Source organism: Kryptolebias marmoratus, linkage group LG22 (genome assembly GCF_001649575.2).
Source record: "Kryptolebias marmoratus isolate JLee-2015 linkage group LG22, ASM164957v2, whole genome shotgun sequence".
Classification (NCBI taxonomy): domain Eukaryota; kingdom Metazoa; phylum Chordata; class Actinopteri; order Cyprinodontiformes; family Rivulidae; genus Kryptolebias; species Kryptolebias marmoratus.
The window spans coordinates 7,509,554-7,522,672 of NC_051451.1; the positions used below are offsets into that span (position 1 = coordinate 7,509,554).

At 37.4% G+C, this 13,119-nt stretch overlaps 1 protein-coding gene across 2 annotated transcripts in view; it reads left to right on the plus strand.

Moving 5' to 3' along the window:
* The window catches only part of hectd2 (HECT domain containing 2), an 85,340-nt gene that overhangs the window by 34,341 nt on the left and 37,880 nt on the right, over window positions 1–13,119 (plus strand). For both annotated transcript variants that reach the window (XM_017439314.3, XM_037973501.1), the window contains 4 exons: window positions 2,349–2,445; window positions 2,556–2,663; window positions 6,165–6,297; window positions 8,017–8,105. In XM_017439314.3, coding sequence (XP_017294803.1) covers window positions 2,349–2,445; window positions 2,556–2,663; window positions 6,165–6,297; window positions 8,017–8,105 — 427 coding nt within the window. The remainder of the gene's footprint in view (window positions 1–2,348; window positions 2,446–2,555; window positions 2,664–6,164; window positions 6,298–8,016; window positions 8,106–13,119) is intronic.

Consider the following 13,119-nt stretch of genomic DNA (forward strand, 5'->3'; position numbering starts at 1 on the left):
CAAACAACAGACAAAAAAAGACAACTATCAAAAAACTAAATAAACAACCAACAAACAAACAAAAACCACACAACAAATCAGCTACAAAGCTACACTTCTAATCTCAATTTGTTTTGTGTATAAAGCCCACCTATCTACAGAACAAATTTCTTCCATTCCAACTGCTCCACCACCATGGACAGAACCAAAGAGCTGTCAAAGGACATCAGGGGCTAGATAGTAGATCTACTCAATGCTGGATTTAGCTACAAGAAAAGCAAGAAGCTTGGTGAGAAGGTGACATCTTTCAATGTGATTACTCAGAAATGGGAAAAATACAAAACAATCATTAATCACCCTTGGTCTGAAGCTTCGTGCATGATCTATCCTCATGGGGCGAGAATGATGAGAAAGGTAAAGAATCATGTTATAACTACACATCGGGAGTTTGTTATTAATCTGAAGGCTGTTGGGACTACAGTCACCCAGAACACCAATGGTAACACACTACACTGTAATGGATTAAAGTCTTGCAGCACCTGCAAAGCCTCCCTGGTCAAGAACTCAGCAAGTCTTTCTTAAAGGGGACCTATTATGCAAAATTCTCTTTTTGCATGTTTTTGTACTTCCTTTTGGGTATCTACTGCTTCTAGAAACAGTCCAAGTGCAAAAAACAAACAAAACACCCAGCCATTTTTTGACAAAAGGTAAATGTTTTTTGGACCCGTTTCCAAACCCTCAGGATTATTGTGTCACAATCCCCATTACCTAGCAACACCAAGCCAAGCCCAAACCCTCACCCGGCAACCCAAGTGGAGCTCTACCCACTTCATTAAAAGAAAAAACCGTCATGATTGTTCTGCTGGTTTTACTGCTGAACAATGTCTGCTGGAAAAGGAAAATGTTTCGTTGTCGGCTGCAATATAGAACGTGTCTATATTGTCGCTGTCCCGACCTGCTACCAGTCTGGGTTTCGGACCTACTTACTGAAGCTCTCCTACTCGACAAATGTTGGTTCGGACCCGCTAAGTGCTCCTGTCCCAAAGTCACAATCCTTAGAGTTTGAATTAATAACGATACAATTGTGTGTCAGATCCACAGCGTTTAATCCTTCAGAGAGTTTTTATGTTTTGAGATGGGACACAGAGTTGGAGGGCGTGGCCAACAGCAGCTTATTTGCATAAAAATGACATAGCCCTAAAACCGCTCATTCTGAAATGAACTCAAAACAGGCAGAACTGATCAGGTGAAATCTCAATATCTGAGAATGATTTTGTGTATCAAATGTGTAACAAACATGTTTTGTATAGCCCACAGACCTATCCTAAATTATCCAAGGAAGCATAATAGGTCCTCTTTAGATTTGCCACTGAACTTCTAAATGATTCAGAGAAGACCCAAAACATACCACCAAGACAGCATAGTAGTGGCTAAAGGAGAAGCACATAAAGCTAGTCTCCAGACCTCGGTCCTGGAGCGGCAGCTAAGAAACCTAAAGGATTTAGGGAGTTTTTGTAAAGAGGGCTAAAAGTGGGCTAAAATTCCTCCTGAGAAGTGTGCAAACCTAGTGACCAAGAACAAGAAACTTCTTACTGCTGTGCTTGCTAACAAAGGTTTCTCCACCAAGTACTAAGTTTCGATTTACTTGGAGATAAAATACTTCCTCACTCGATGCCATGAGAATCAATCTGCAACTTTTATGTTATGTGTTTTTCTGCATTTTTAGTCAATATCCTTTCTTTCCTTTAAATTGAAACTACCACAAAAATTAGAGACTCTTCATTTCTTTGTAAGTGGGCAAACTTCAAAAATCAGCAGGAGGTCAGATAATTATTTCCCCCCATTATGTAGCAGTCAAATTGCTTAATTTCCCCTCCCAGCCAAAGGAGCGCTTCTGTTTGTCAAGTCCCCTCAAATCTAAACAATATCATGGCTAGATTTTTTCAGACATCTTAATCTGTGTGACAACAAATAATTAGTTGCCACTCATGATGACTGATCTTAGCTTTGTTCAGAAATTCCTGGAAGTCAGATCGAGTGGAGCGGAGATGAGGAAACGTTCCCACAGCTGTGGTTTATCCAGAACTGTGGAAACACCATGAAGTCTGTTTCACGCTGCGTCGTGGCTCATTAACGTACGATGAAGGAAATGAATCCAGAGTTTTCAGTTTGAAAGACCTGCTTTAGGGGGGAAAAAACCTGTCTGGTTGGTGTTATGGGGGATTAAGATCATGAGGATGGGATGGTGTAGATTTTAGACTGTTCATTTAGATAAAACACTTCTGAGGTGACCAAGAATTTATTCTTTTTGCTTTACTGGTTTTGTTGAAATGGAGGATTAACAAGTCTTATTTCTTCTTCTCTTTCAGGTTTTCTTTTTGTCAGTTTCCCTTCATTTTATCAACGGTGGTGAAGAAAGCTATCATCCAGAAGGATTCAGAGCAGCAGATGATCAGCCAGGCCAGGGTGAGGCTCAGATAAACATCTAATTTCAAACCCAACTCTTAAGAGAAAAATACTTAAAGAGCCAAGCAGATAAAATGGATTGCTGTTTGATGTGTGTTTGTGTTCAACAGCAAAGCCTGGTCAGCAAAGTCTCTCGGAGGCAGCGAGTGGACATGAACCTTCTGTTTCTCAACATTAAAGTGCGACGAGCACAACTCCTCAGTGACTCGCTGGATGAGGTCAGAACACAAACACACATCACATCCTTGGTGCTGAAGACGTTTGGAAACTAAAGCAGAAATGCATGACAAGAGCTACAGTGTTTTCATTTCTGAAATATTTTTAAACAAGTTTAAAACATATAGGAAGTTGGAATGATGAGAAACACTGTCATTCTTGGATTTGCTTTGAGTTTTTTTTTTTTGTTGGAGAGTTTGAACCCAAAATGTTGAGCTTCGTGTTTTTATGTGTTTTTCTATCAGTTCTTCTACAGTTGAGGGAGGAGTAGCAAATTAAAAGTCATAATGGAAATGGAAGAACAATGGAATTGTAAACAAGCTTCTTAAACAAGAACAGTGTGCCATGACTTTTGGACACTTCATTTATATTTCTTAAATGCCCAAGTAAGGGGAGAGAAATTGTTTTCAGAAAATTATTTGCTTTCTTTAAAGTCCCAACATTACATAGCGTAAGATAACTATGCCTTTAAATCCAAAAAAACGTTTAAAAAAAACTAAACAACTGGACTTCTATTCTGTACTTGAAGACGTTTGGCTTCCCATCTGGAAAGCTCTATGGATTCACAATTGGAGAATGTGGAGCTCCAAGCTTTAAACTGCATGAGATATTGTAGAAAACACACCACATCACACATCACAACTTCATGGACTTTGCAAATAAAGTTCAGTATTTAAAGCTAACTCTAGGAGACACCCTTTAAACAAATGCAAAAATCATCGTTATCATTTATGTTGCTGCAGTATCTAAGAAACTCAGAAGGATTTTCTCCAAACACAACATCCTGGTGCATTTCAAACCTTGCAAGACTCTCAGACAGAGGCTGGTCCATCCAAAGGATAAAACACCCAAACACAAACTGAGGGGTGTGGTGACAACATTTGAGTTAATTGGATACACACCTGTGGATGCATTTTAGGGCACGCCCCAAACAAATTGTTTCTTTTTGTGACATCACAGGAAAATAAAATCAGTCAAGATATCAGGAAGATTATTATTGAGCTCTACAACTCTGATTCATTATTGGGAACAATTTCCAGATGCCTAAACATTCAGCTGTTCAAACAGTTCTACACAAGTATAAACATCATGGGAATGTCCTGCCATCATATTGTTCAGGAAGGAGATCAATTCTGTGTTTCTGAGATGAAGATGGCTAAAGCTGATAACATAATGTCATTACCCACAATGCAATGAGTCTTTTACTGACATGGGCTGAAAGGTCACTCAGTGAGGAAGAAGCTATGACTGGGAAAGCAACATTAAAAGCCAGATTACAGTTTGGTAATGCACCCAGGGACAAAGACCTTAATTTTTAGAGACATGTTATGTGGTCTGATAAAACTAAAATTGAACTATTTGGCCCTAATGACAATCATTACATTTAAAGGAAAAAGTTGGACGCTCGAACCATTCTAACTGTGAAGTATGGAGGTGGCTGCATCATGTTGTGGGGGTATTTTGCTGCAGGAGGGACTGGTGCACTTGACAAAATAGATGGCATCGTGAGGAAAGAACGTGGTGTGGAAATATTGAAGGAACATTTCAAGACATCAACCAGGAAGTTGAAGCTTGGGTCTTCCAAAATGGACAATGACCCTGAGCGTACTGCCAGATTAGTTCCAAAGTGGCTTAAGGACAAGAAAATCAATGTTTTGGAGTGACCTACACAAAGTTCTGACATCGGTCCCAGAGACAATTTGTGGGCAGAGCTAAAAAAGGTGTGTGTGAGCAAGGCGACCTACAAACCTGACTCAGTTTCATCAGTTCTGTCAGGAGAAATGGGACAAAATTCTAGCAAATATTGTGAGAAGCTTGTGGAAGAAAACCCAAAGCATTTGACCCAAATCATACAGTTTAAAAGCAACACTACCAAATATTAAGATGTATGTATGCATGACTTCAAAGAAGAAGAAGAAGAAAAAAAAACTATTATTATTACTATTATTTGGGCATTAAAAGTAAATAGAAAATAATTTTAGGAATTCTAACTTACCTAGAACAAGAAAGGTTCGATCTGGTTCAGACAGTGAGGAAAAATGGTCTTTTTATACAGTGGGTGTAAACATCTGGTTTGAACTGTACTTCACAAATGGGTCATAGAAAGTTAGACTTTAAACATCTGAAACTGCATCTTGAGTGGCGTTTAGAAAATCTTAGTTTAGTTTTTTTTTTTTTTCTGACATTTTATCACAATATGTTTAACCTAAGAGTGTGATAATGTCCCCCGCTAACTTTTGAGCTGTTTAAACCGTTCAAAATATTTACAAACTCTTCCTGTGCTCACAAATGTTACACTTGTCAGACAGTTCATACTGCATATCAAAACAGAGGCATTTTTGTCCTCTTTTACTCTGTCTCTCGTTGCTATAATGGACTTGTAGTTTTCTCCTAAATGCCCCCTGAGCGCAGAATGCCCATTGTATCTGAACTCTGAATTTTCTGTCAAAACTAGTATTGAAGGCTTTCTTCTTTTTATTTATTTATTTATTTGCACTTATGATATCTTCCACATAAAACACAAAAAATCTGACCAACAAATTTTCATGGCAACCAGTGAGTGACTCAGCAAATTCTGAGTCACTTTGGTTTTGTACTATCCAACAGGCTTTTATTCCTTATACAGTAAATTATCGTCATGGCTGCCCCCATAGACCTTGTAGAATTTAAGACTTTATATCATCTCTGATTAGACTTTTTCGGTTAAGAAAAACTGAGTAAGAGTGCCAACAGAATTCATTATTCAAAGTCAATAAATACTTTAAGAGCAGACAGGAAGAGATTTGAACATGTACTTTCAAAATAAAACTCATAGATGATATTCTTTAAAAAAAAAGGCTCTGTCATGGCTTGGATTATTACAAAAGTAAGTCCCAAACCGCTATTACTCTTAGTAGAAGACAGTTGATGGATGCTGGATTTTCAATCACTGTTCAGTATTTCTTCAGAAGCTTTTGAGTTAGAGCATAAAGTTCTGAATATGTTTCTTTATTGGTAGCATGTATTTAAATATCCTGCGGACAAGGCAGTAACCAAGGAGGAATGAATTTTAAAGATGCAGATGACTGTCCCTGGTGTAAACTGAAGATTGTGATTACATGCAAAAAAAAAAAAAAAAAAAAGCACTTTAACTAATGTTTTATTGACTGGTGAAAAAGGCTAATTAGTGGTGTGGAAATGCAGGGTTGGAGCTGCCGGTGAATTTAAAACCTCTGAAAATTAGTAGGAATGTCTTTAATGTTGTGCATTCATGTGTCAAACCGCCAGCACTTAATCTAACCTAAACTTGGTCATAAATCTCATCTGAAGCCTCAGTTCCTTTCTTCGCGCTGTGAGGTTCCAACCAAATGTCTTTCATTCTTCTTTGGGCTGTGCTTTTCCTTGAAAACAGCCAGTGAAATATGTTACCACAAGGCAGATCATTTCTCTTGTGTGCGAGATGATTTCTTGACTTTGTGTTTGTTTGTTTGTTTGTTTGTTTGTTTGGTTGCTGCTGCTCCTAGTTGATGAGGAAACGGTGCGACCTGAAGAAGAAGCTGCGTGTGACGTTTGTCGGGGAGGCGGGGCTCGACATGGGCGGCCTGACGAAGGAGTGGTTTCTGCTGCTCGTTCGACAGATCTTCCACACGGATTATGGTGAGATAAACCCTTGATTTCCCAGAGGTCAGTGATCTGTTTTCTTTTAGCTGTGCACAGAAGGACACTTGACTGTTAAAAAACTCTTATCAGTTATCGGGAAAACAGAAAAGCTGTTTCTTTTTTTAGTGAATCTTTAGGGAGAAAGTGAGAATAAATGACAGCACCGAGAATTTGGAAGGTAAATCCTCTTTGATGCAAAGTCAATGGAAAGTGAAGCCATTCTTTATTGAAAGTGAGCGGAAAGAACATAATATTTTTATTGGCTAAAAATGGAAAGTACATTTTTATTAGCTGTGGGCCTCAGTGGATGTGCTCCTAGAGTTTTCAGGTCAGTGAAGCTGCAGCAGGAGTAAGTGTCAGATGGGTGAGAAAAGTGGACAGTGTTGCTTTTGGAAACTTGGAAAATTAACTTCCTTTTCAAGCCAGTTCAGTTTTTATTTTGACTGTCTTCTCTCTTTCTCTTCTGCACTGACTGCATGAATATAATTATCAATAGATCATTGTTTCTGTTACTTTTGCACCCAGGTCTTCTTGTCTTTGTCTCTTTTTTCTCTCTGTCATTAAAAAGAATCATAGTATGAAAAAGGATACCTATTTGACTTCAGAAAGTCACTGTATATCCAGAGGCCCCCTTATATGTTTTTGCAGTCTTGCTTTATTGTTGCCTTTATTGCACCATTTTCTTTACCTGTTTTTCTTTCCTGGGTTGCGGGGGACCTGGTACCCATCTCCAGCAGTCACTTAAATTAATTTTATTTAAAATTTTTACTTTGGTTTTATAAGAAAAAACAGGGAAAAATTAGCTGTAACTTTGGTGAGTTTCTTTGTTTTTTTTCTCGTATTGGAGAAAATCCAAGTTAAGTTAAATGTAGCAAACATTTCAGGTAGACCAGGCAGCTGCCATCATAAAGTGTGAGGTTTTCATTTTGGGGCTTAATTTTCAAAGACTGTTAACAATCAAACAACAAAAAATTGCCTGTATTGAAGAAAATAACTGAAAAAAGATACTTCAACCTTTCAACTCTTTATATTTTTCCCTCTCCTCTGGTAAAGTTGTTCTTTCCATCATCGCCTCATCTTTCTGTGGTCGTCTGTGTTTTTGATGCCAGGGTATGGTCGGCCCAAAGCAGGACAGTCAATGAGAGCTGTGTTCTCCTCATTAGCAGGGAAAGCCCCGAATTTGCCTGACACACACACGCACACACACATGTACACACACACTCACTGCAGACTGCAGGTGTACACAAGCAAAGTCAGTCTCTCGCACACACACACACACACACACACACAGGCTCTTTTATGTGTAATTTGGTGTCATATTCTGGTATTCAGAGTTACCCAGATGTGTGTCTGAACTCAGAACAGACTGCTGCTGTTTCTCGCATTCAGAGCTGATTTTCTTTCTTTTTTTTGGTAGGGGGTGGTGGTAAATCCATTTGCATGCACCACTTTCCAGTTTCATAGTTTTTAGACTTATTTAAAATATTTTTTTTCAAGTTTATCTTGACGTATCTGGACATTTTTGTGTAGCTATATCACTTATAACCAAATTGAAAACCCATTTAAATTCCAGGTTGTTAGGCAACAAAGCCAAAAGAATGCCAAAGGAGAATATTTGTGCAACCCATTGTATTTTTATTCATCTATCCATCTCTGCTCCGACGTTACAAATTAGCTTGTTTACTAATTTTTAACAGCCATCTTTACATTTTCCAGGAATGTTCACCTACATGAAAGACTCGCGCTGCCATTGGTTCAGTAGTTGGAAGTGTGACAACTATTCAGAGTTCCAGATGGTTGGGACTGTATCCTTTTTAATAATACAAATCAGGTTCATAGCATGTTTTGAGACACTTTGTATCTATGTAACATTATCTTACTTTAAAACTTTTCGAAAAGGTTCCAGTACATCAGCATCGAAGTACCCTTTTTACTAGCTACTTGGGGCTCAAGTTAGGAATAATGTGCTATAATTTTTGTTAGCATCATTTTTAATGGTTTTTAGATAATCACAGTTTAAGTTTTCTGATTTTAGACAATTTTACCACAGAATGTTTAACTTAGAAAGATGTTGTCAGTTTAGAGCTGTCCAAACTTTCCAAAACACCTTGCTAACAAGCTCTTCTACTTCAACTAACTTTACACTTCCTACACAGTTTATACATCAACATGTAGAAGGCCAAGTAGCTAGTAATAGGAGTGCTTGGAAATCTGTCAACATGAGCGATCAGTAGGGGGCCTTTTTTGGAGCCCTCAGACAGTTTGGTGTCTTGATGGTGCCCCATTTCCCGTAACTTATCCACGCCTAAATTCAATCTGCATTTTGTTCCTCTTGGACATTTGTTTTTTTTTGGGTCACATGATCTTTTGTTATCATGCAGTCCCCCTGTGCGGGTCATTAGGTAGTTAATTTTATGAAGTGGAGCCTAAATAATGGAGCCTTATGCAAAATCTGCATCCATTACCTTTACTTTTCCAGTTTCTAACATCCCAGAATTGTTGTTTTTTCAACGGTCTCTGTATGTGTGCATGTTCCTTAGTGTGTGTTATTTTCTGTGTGTTTGTGTATGAATAGAAAGTGGTCCAGCACTTCAGGCGAAGTTAAAAGCCAGCTGGGAACTCTCAAATGGTTATATAACCTAACAGCCGCCTGTTCCTGGCCTGGTTTGTGTGTGCAGACTCATGTTGTTCATGTTTTTGGACATAAATCTGCTTACAGAGTCACAGTTTTGAGGGATTAAAATTTGCTTGAGGACAAAAAAACCTTAGTGCATGAATGATTGTTTTAGGTTGAGGACTGTAGGGTGTAAGGTTTGTTTTGAATGCTGGCGATGGTGCAGGGGTGTTTCTTTGAAAGGAAAAAAAAATTAAAGTCTGCTGAAGTAATTAAAATGAAGCTGTATATTTAGCTTAAAGTAGAACCATAGATTATGTGAGGGGAAATAGAAAATAAATAAAAAGGATGTGCGTTTAATGGTACATGTGTGTTTGCTCCTGGGTGTTCTGCATGTTCCACATATGTGCTTGTTCTAAGAGCTAATTTATCAACCTTTGTTCCAACATTATAGCAGCACTCCACCCCTGTGGAGTCAGGGTAGAGGAGAGAGAAAAAAGGAAATATCTAACAGAGGGATGATGAAAGAATCAAAGATAAAAAAGAGACAAAAAAAGCAAAGATAAAGGGCTGCAGTGGGAAAATTAAAATGAAAGATGGAGGGTAAACAGGCTGAAACAAAATGGGACACATACTTTTTTGTGAGAATTAAAGACAAAGGGATAAATGAAGAAAGACATTTTAAAAGAGAAAACAAAGACATAAAACCAACCGTCAAATGAGCTTCAGTCACTTGTGAAGTGAAGTGAAATTTATTTATATAGCACATTTCAGCAACAAGGCGATCCAAAGTGCTTTACAATACAGAAACAACAACAGAATCAAATACAGAACAATCAGGTACAGAATCAAATATAGAAAAAAAACATCAAAATAAAATATAGAAATACAGAATAAAAAACATTGATCATGTATAATCTAAATGAAATATGAGATAATTTAAATAAAGTCAAGAAACTAAACATTTCTAAACATGAGCTAAGATAGTCAAAATAGTAGCTAAGATAATCTGAATGAAATCATGATAAAGTTAAAACTGAACTAAACAACAATCAGGAATCTAACAATCTAACAATATCTAAAATATGAGCTAAGATAAACTAAACTAAATGTACAGGAAGGCTAAATAACCTAACATAAACTGGAACATGATAATTCTAAACTAAAGGTACAACATGACTAACTAATAGTACCAAAGGCTTGCTAAACAGCCAACATACAAAACGCTAGGATAAACATGATAATGCTAAACTAAAGGTACCAAGACGTTCACTAATAGTACTAAAGGCCCGCTGACAGCGAACATAAGAATTGCTAAGATAACTAACCTTAGGTAGTGAAGGAAAGTGGAAAGTGTGTGTGTGTTTGTAGAGACGGTGGAAGACGATGTGGCGTGTGTTGTGTGAGTGTGTGTGTGTGCATGTGTGTTTGTAGAGAAGTCCATGAATCATGTCACAGAGGCCATTGTCTTTGATAATGTGATGGAATGTTTATCAGCCAGCCCAGAGCAGATCCACAGATGTCCTTAGGCAAGGGAGGGGGCAGAGCATCTTGTTTACATAAAATCCAGGGAGAAATTGAAGATAACTGACCAAGGCCGGCATTAGGGGAGCCAGACTCGCATAACAATAACTGTTTGGGGTCAGGCCAACTTATGTTTTCCGTCTGCCTTGAAAGTCTTGCTGGTACTTCTCAATGGCAAATCCAAACAGCCAAATTCCAGGTCCATTCCACCTGATCCGAGCGAGCAACTTTCTCCAAGATTTATCCCATTTCATTCCTGAGTCCAGGAACCGCATTTAGTCTGCAATCCTGTAAAAGGATTGCATCCAACTTGCGATTCTGCTCCCGTAACATCACAGTCTGAGTGTAGATCGCAGAACCCATCAAACGAATTTGACGATATGTCAGGAGACAGAGAGAAAGAGACGGAGAGAAAAAAAATCCACGTCTGCCTTTCACCAGGAGCAGAGAGTTTCCTTTGTTTTCTGCGCACTTTGACAAGTAAAAATCTGAAATAAAGAACAACAAGGCCTGAACATGTAAAATGTACAAGACATTTTGAAAGGTGCCAAAATGCAGTTACTGCCTAAAATCCCAACATCCATCGATTTCTATAAAGCCCAATAGAAATGTAGGATTTAATTTTGTAATAATGTAAGGTACAACAAAGGCAGAATCATATTTTAATGTGCATCTACAAAGTTTATTTTGAAACTCCAGATTTTTGTGTTGTTCACTCTGTTTTTCTGGGCTCCAAATACTAAAATCTGCAAAGCCTTAATAATTTTTTCTAAACTTAAAAGTTCTACTCAGGACAAAATTGATCAGATTATACAGGACTTAAAGGGGGTACATGATGGAATATTATAACAAAGAAATATAATATAAGATTCACTGATTCAGAATTTGCTGAGTAACTGGTTGCCATGGTAATATCCACCATTTCTTATGGAGCAGAGGGGCAAGGGGCAGCACACAGCAGCACTCTTCATCTGGCAGGCAGACAGAAAACCAGTTTAGAAACCAGGCTTCAGCCAGTCATCGAGTGAAAACTTTTTAACTTTTTAAGTTTTATTTAACAAAAAAATCTTGAACCATGAGTGTCAGAGACTACTGATGCAGTTTTTTATGTACAGTGAAACATACAGGAGATACAGAGGGGTAAAGAGACCCTCTACCTCAGATTTTGGAGAAGTAATTGAGATCTTTAAAAGAGTTTTTGTTGCAAAAAATTTGAAAAGTTTAGACAGCTTAAAAGTTAGTGTGTGACATCGGCATACTCTTAGTCCAGATTTCATTCATCTTAAACTGTGATTGAATAAAAACCATTAAAGATGTCCAAATGGCAGTTCAGTAATAAAAGATGTAAAAATATGTGATTTCCCAAAACACATTAAAATGAAAGATGAAGGTAAAAATTGATTTAAAAAATATGAATTGTATACAAAAAATTAATAAAAAATATCTTTAAAAATGAATTAATGTCAAGTTTTTGTCCCAAATCATGTTAATCCCACTGTAATTGGCATTAATAAAATAGTGTGCCTTTGAGGCAGTCATTTAAGCTGTGGAACTTGCAGAATAATCATATGGAGTAATATAGTTTTCATTGATGCATTTAAAACATAAAAAATAACAGTTGAGCATAAAGAAAGAACTGGGAGGTGATGTGAAACAAAATGCTGAAAGACACAATAAGATAAAGAGATAAGACTAAAAGACAGGCAGTTTTATTCCTGTTTGATTCATAAAGTAAATATATAATATAAACAAAGGCCTCTAAAGGCTTTTCAAATATGTATCTGAGACTTCCTAGCCATAATGATTTTAATAAATGTACTGTGAATGTGTGTTTTCCTGTCAGTACCTGTGTGTGTATAAAGGGGGGGGTTATTTATTTGAGATTATGTGTCGCCTACCTGTAATCAGTACAGTTAAGTGAAACCTACTCAAACCTACACCACATCTGGTCACCACATGTGGCGTGGCAGCTGTGAACACTTAGTATGTGTGCTTTAAGCCGCCACCCCTCAGATGTAAAAATGAAAAGAAAAGAAAAAAAAAATGCAAGAGTCGTTAGTCTACATCAGTTGTTCTCAGACTTTTTAATGCATATATAATTTTGGAAAATATTCAGTAAAATTGAGATTTTGTCCTAAATTTTCTTTAAAGTCCCTGCCCAAGCATACAGCAAAAGTAGGAATGTCATCACCAACACATTTTAAACGACTCCAAATGACACTTAATGACATTTTATCAACTGTTTTTGAAAATCTGTGTTTTCTGCAGAACCGTCCAGCCCAGACATTTGTGTGTGTGCAGACTTTATATGCACCATATTAAACTACTCATTAAAGGCGATGGTTTAGTGCAACTGACCCAAAAAAGTATAAACACAAGAATCTGCATGTTTGCAAAGTCTGACTTGGGTGTGGACGCTGTAACCAAGCAGAGGACTGGTGATATCCAGTGCTTTGTTTTTGCCTGTCACTAGAAGGTGCTCATTAATAGGTAAAAGATTCAAGTACACATATCACAGTTTAAGAACCATCTTTTTACATTTAAGGAGAATATTCTTATAGTGCTGTTGTAATCCCTTACTGAAAAAACACAGGAATTTTTAATTTGCAAAATCACATGACCTACGGGATTTTTGCATTCAACCAACAACTGTTGTTACAGACCAGTTTTATATATTTTCT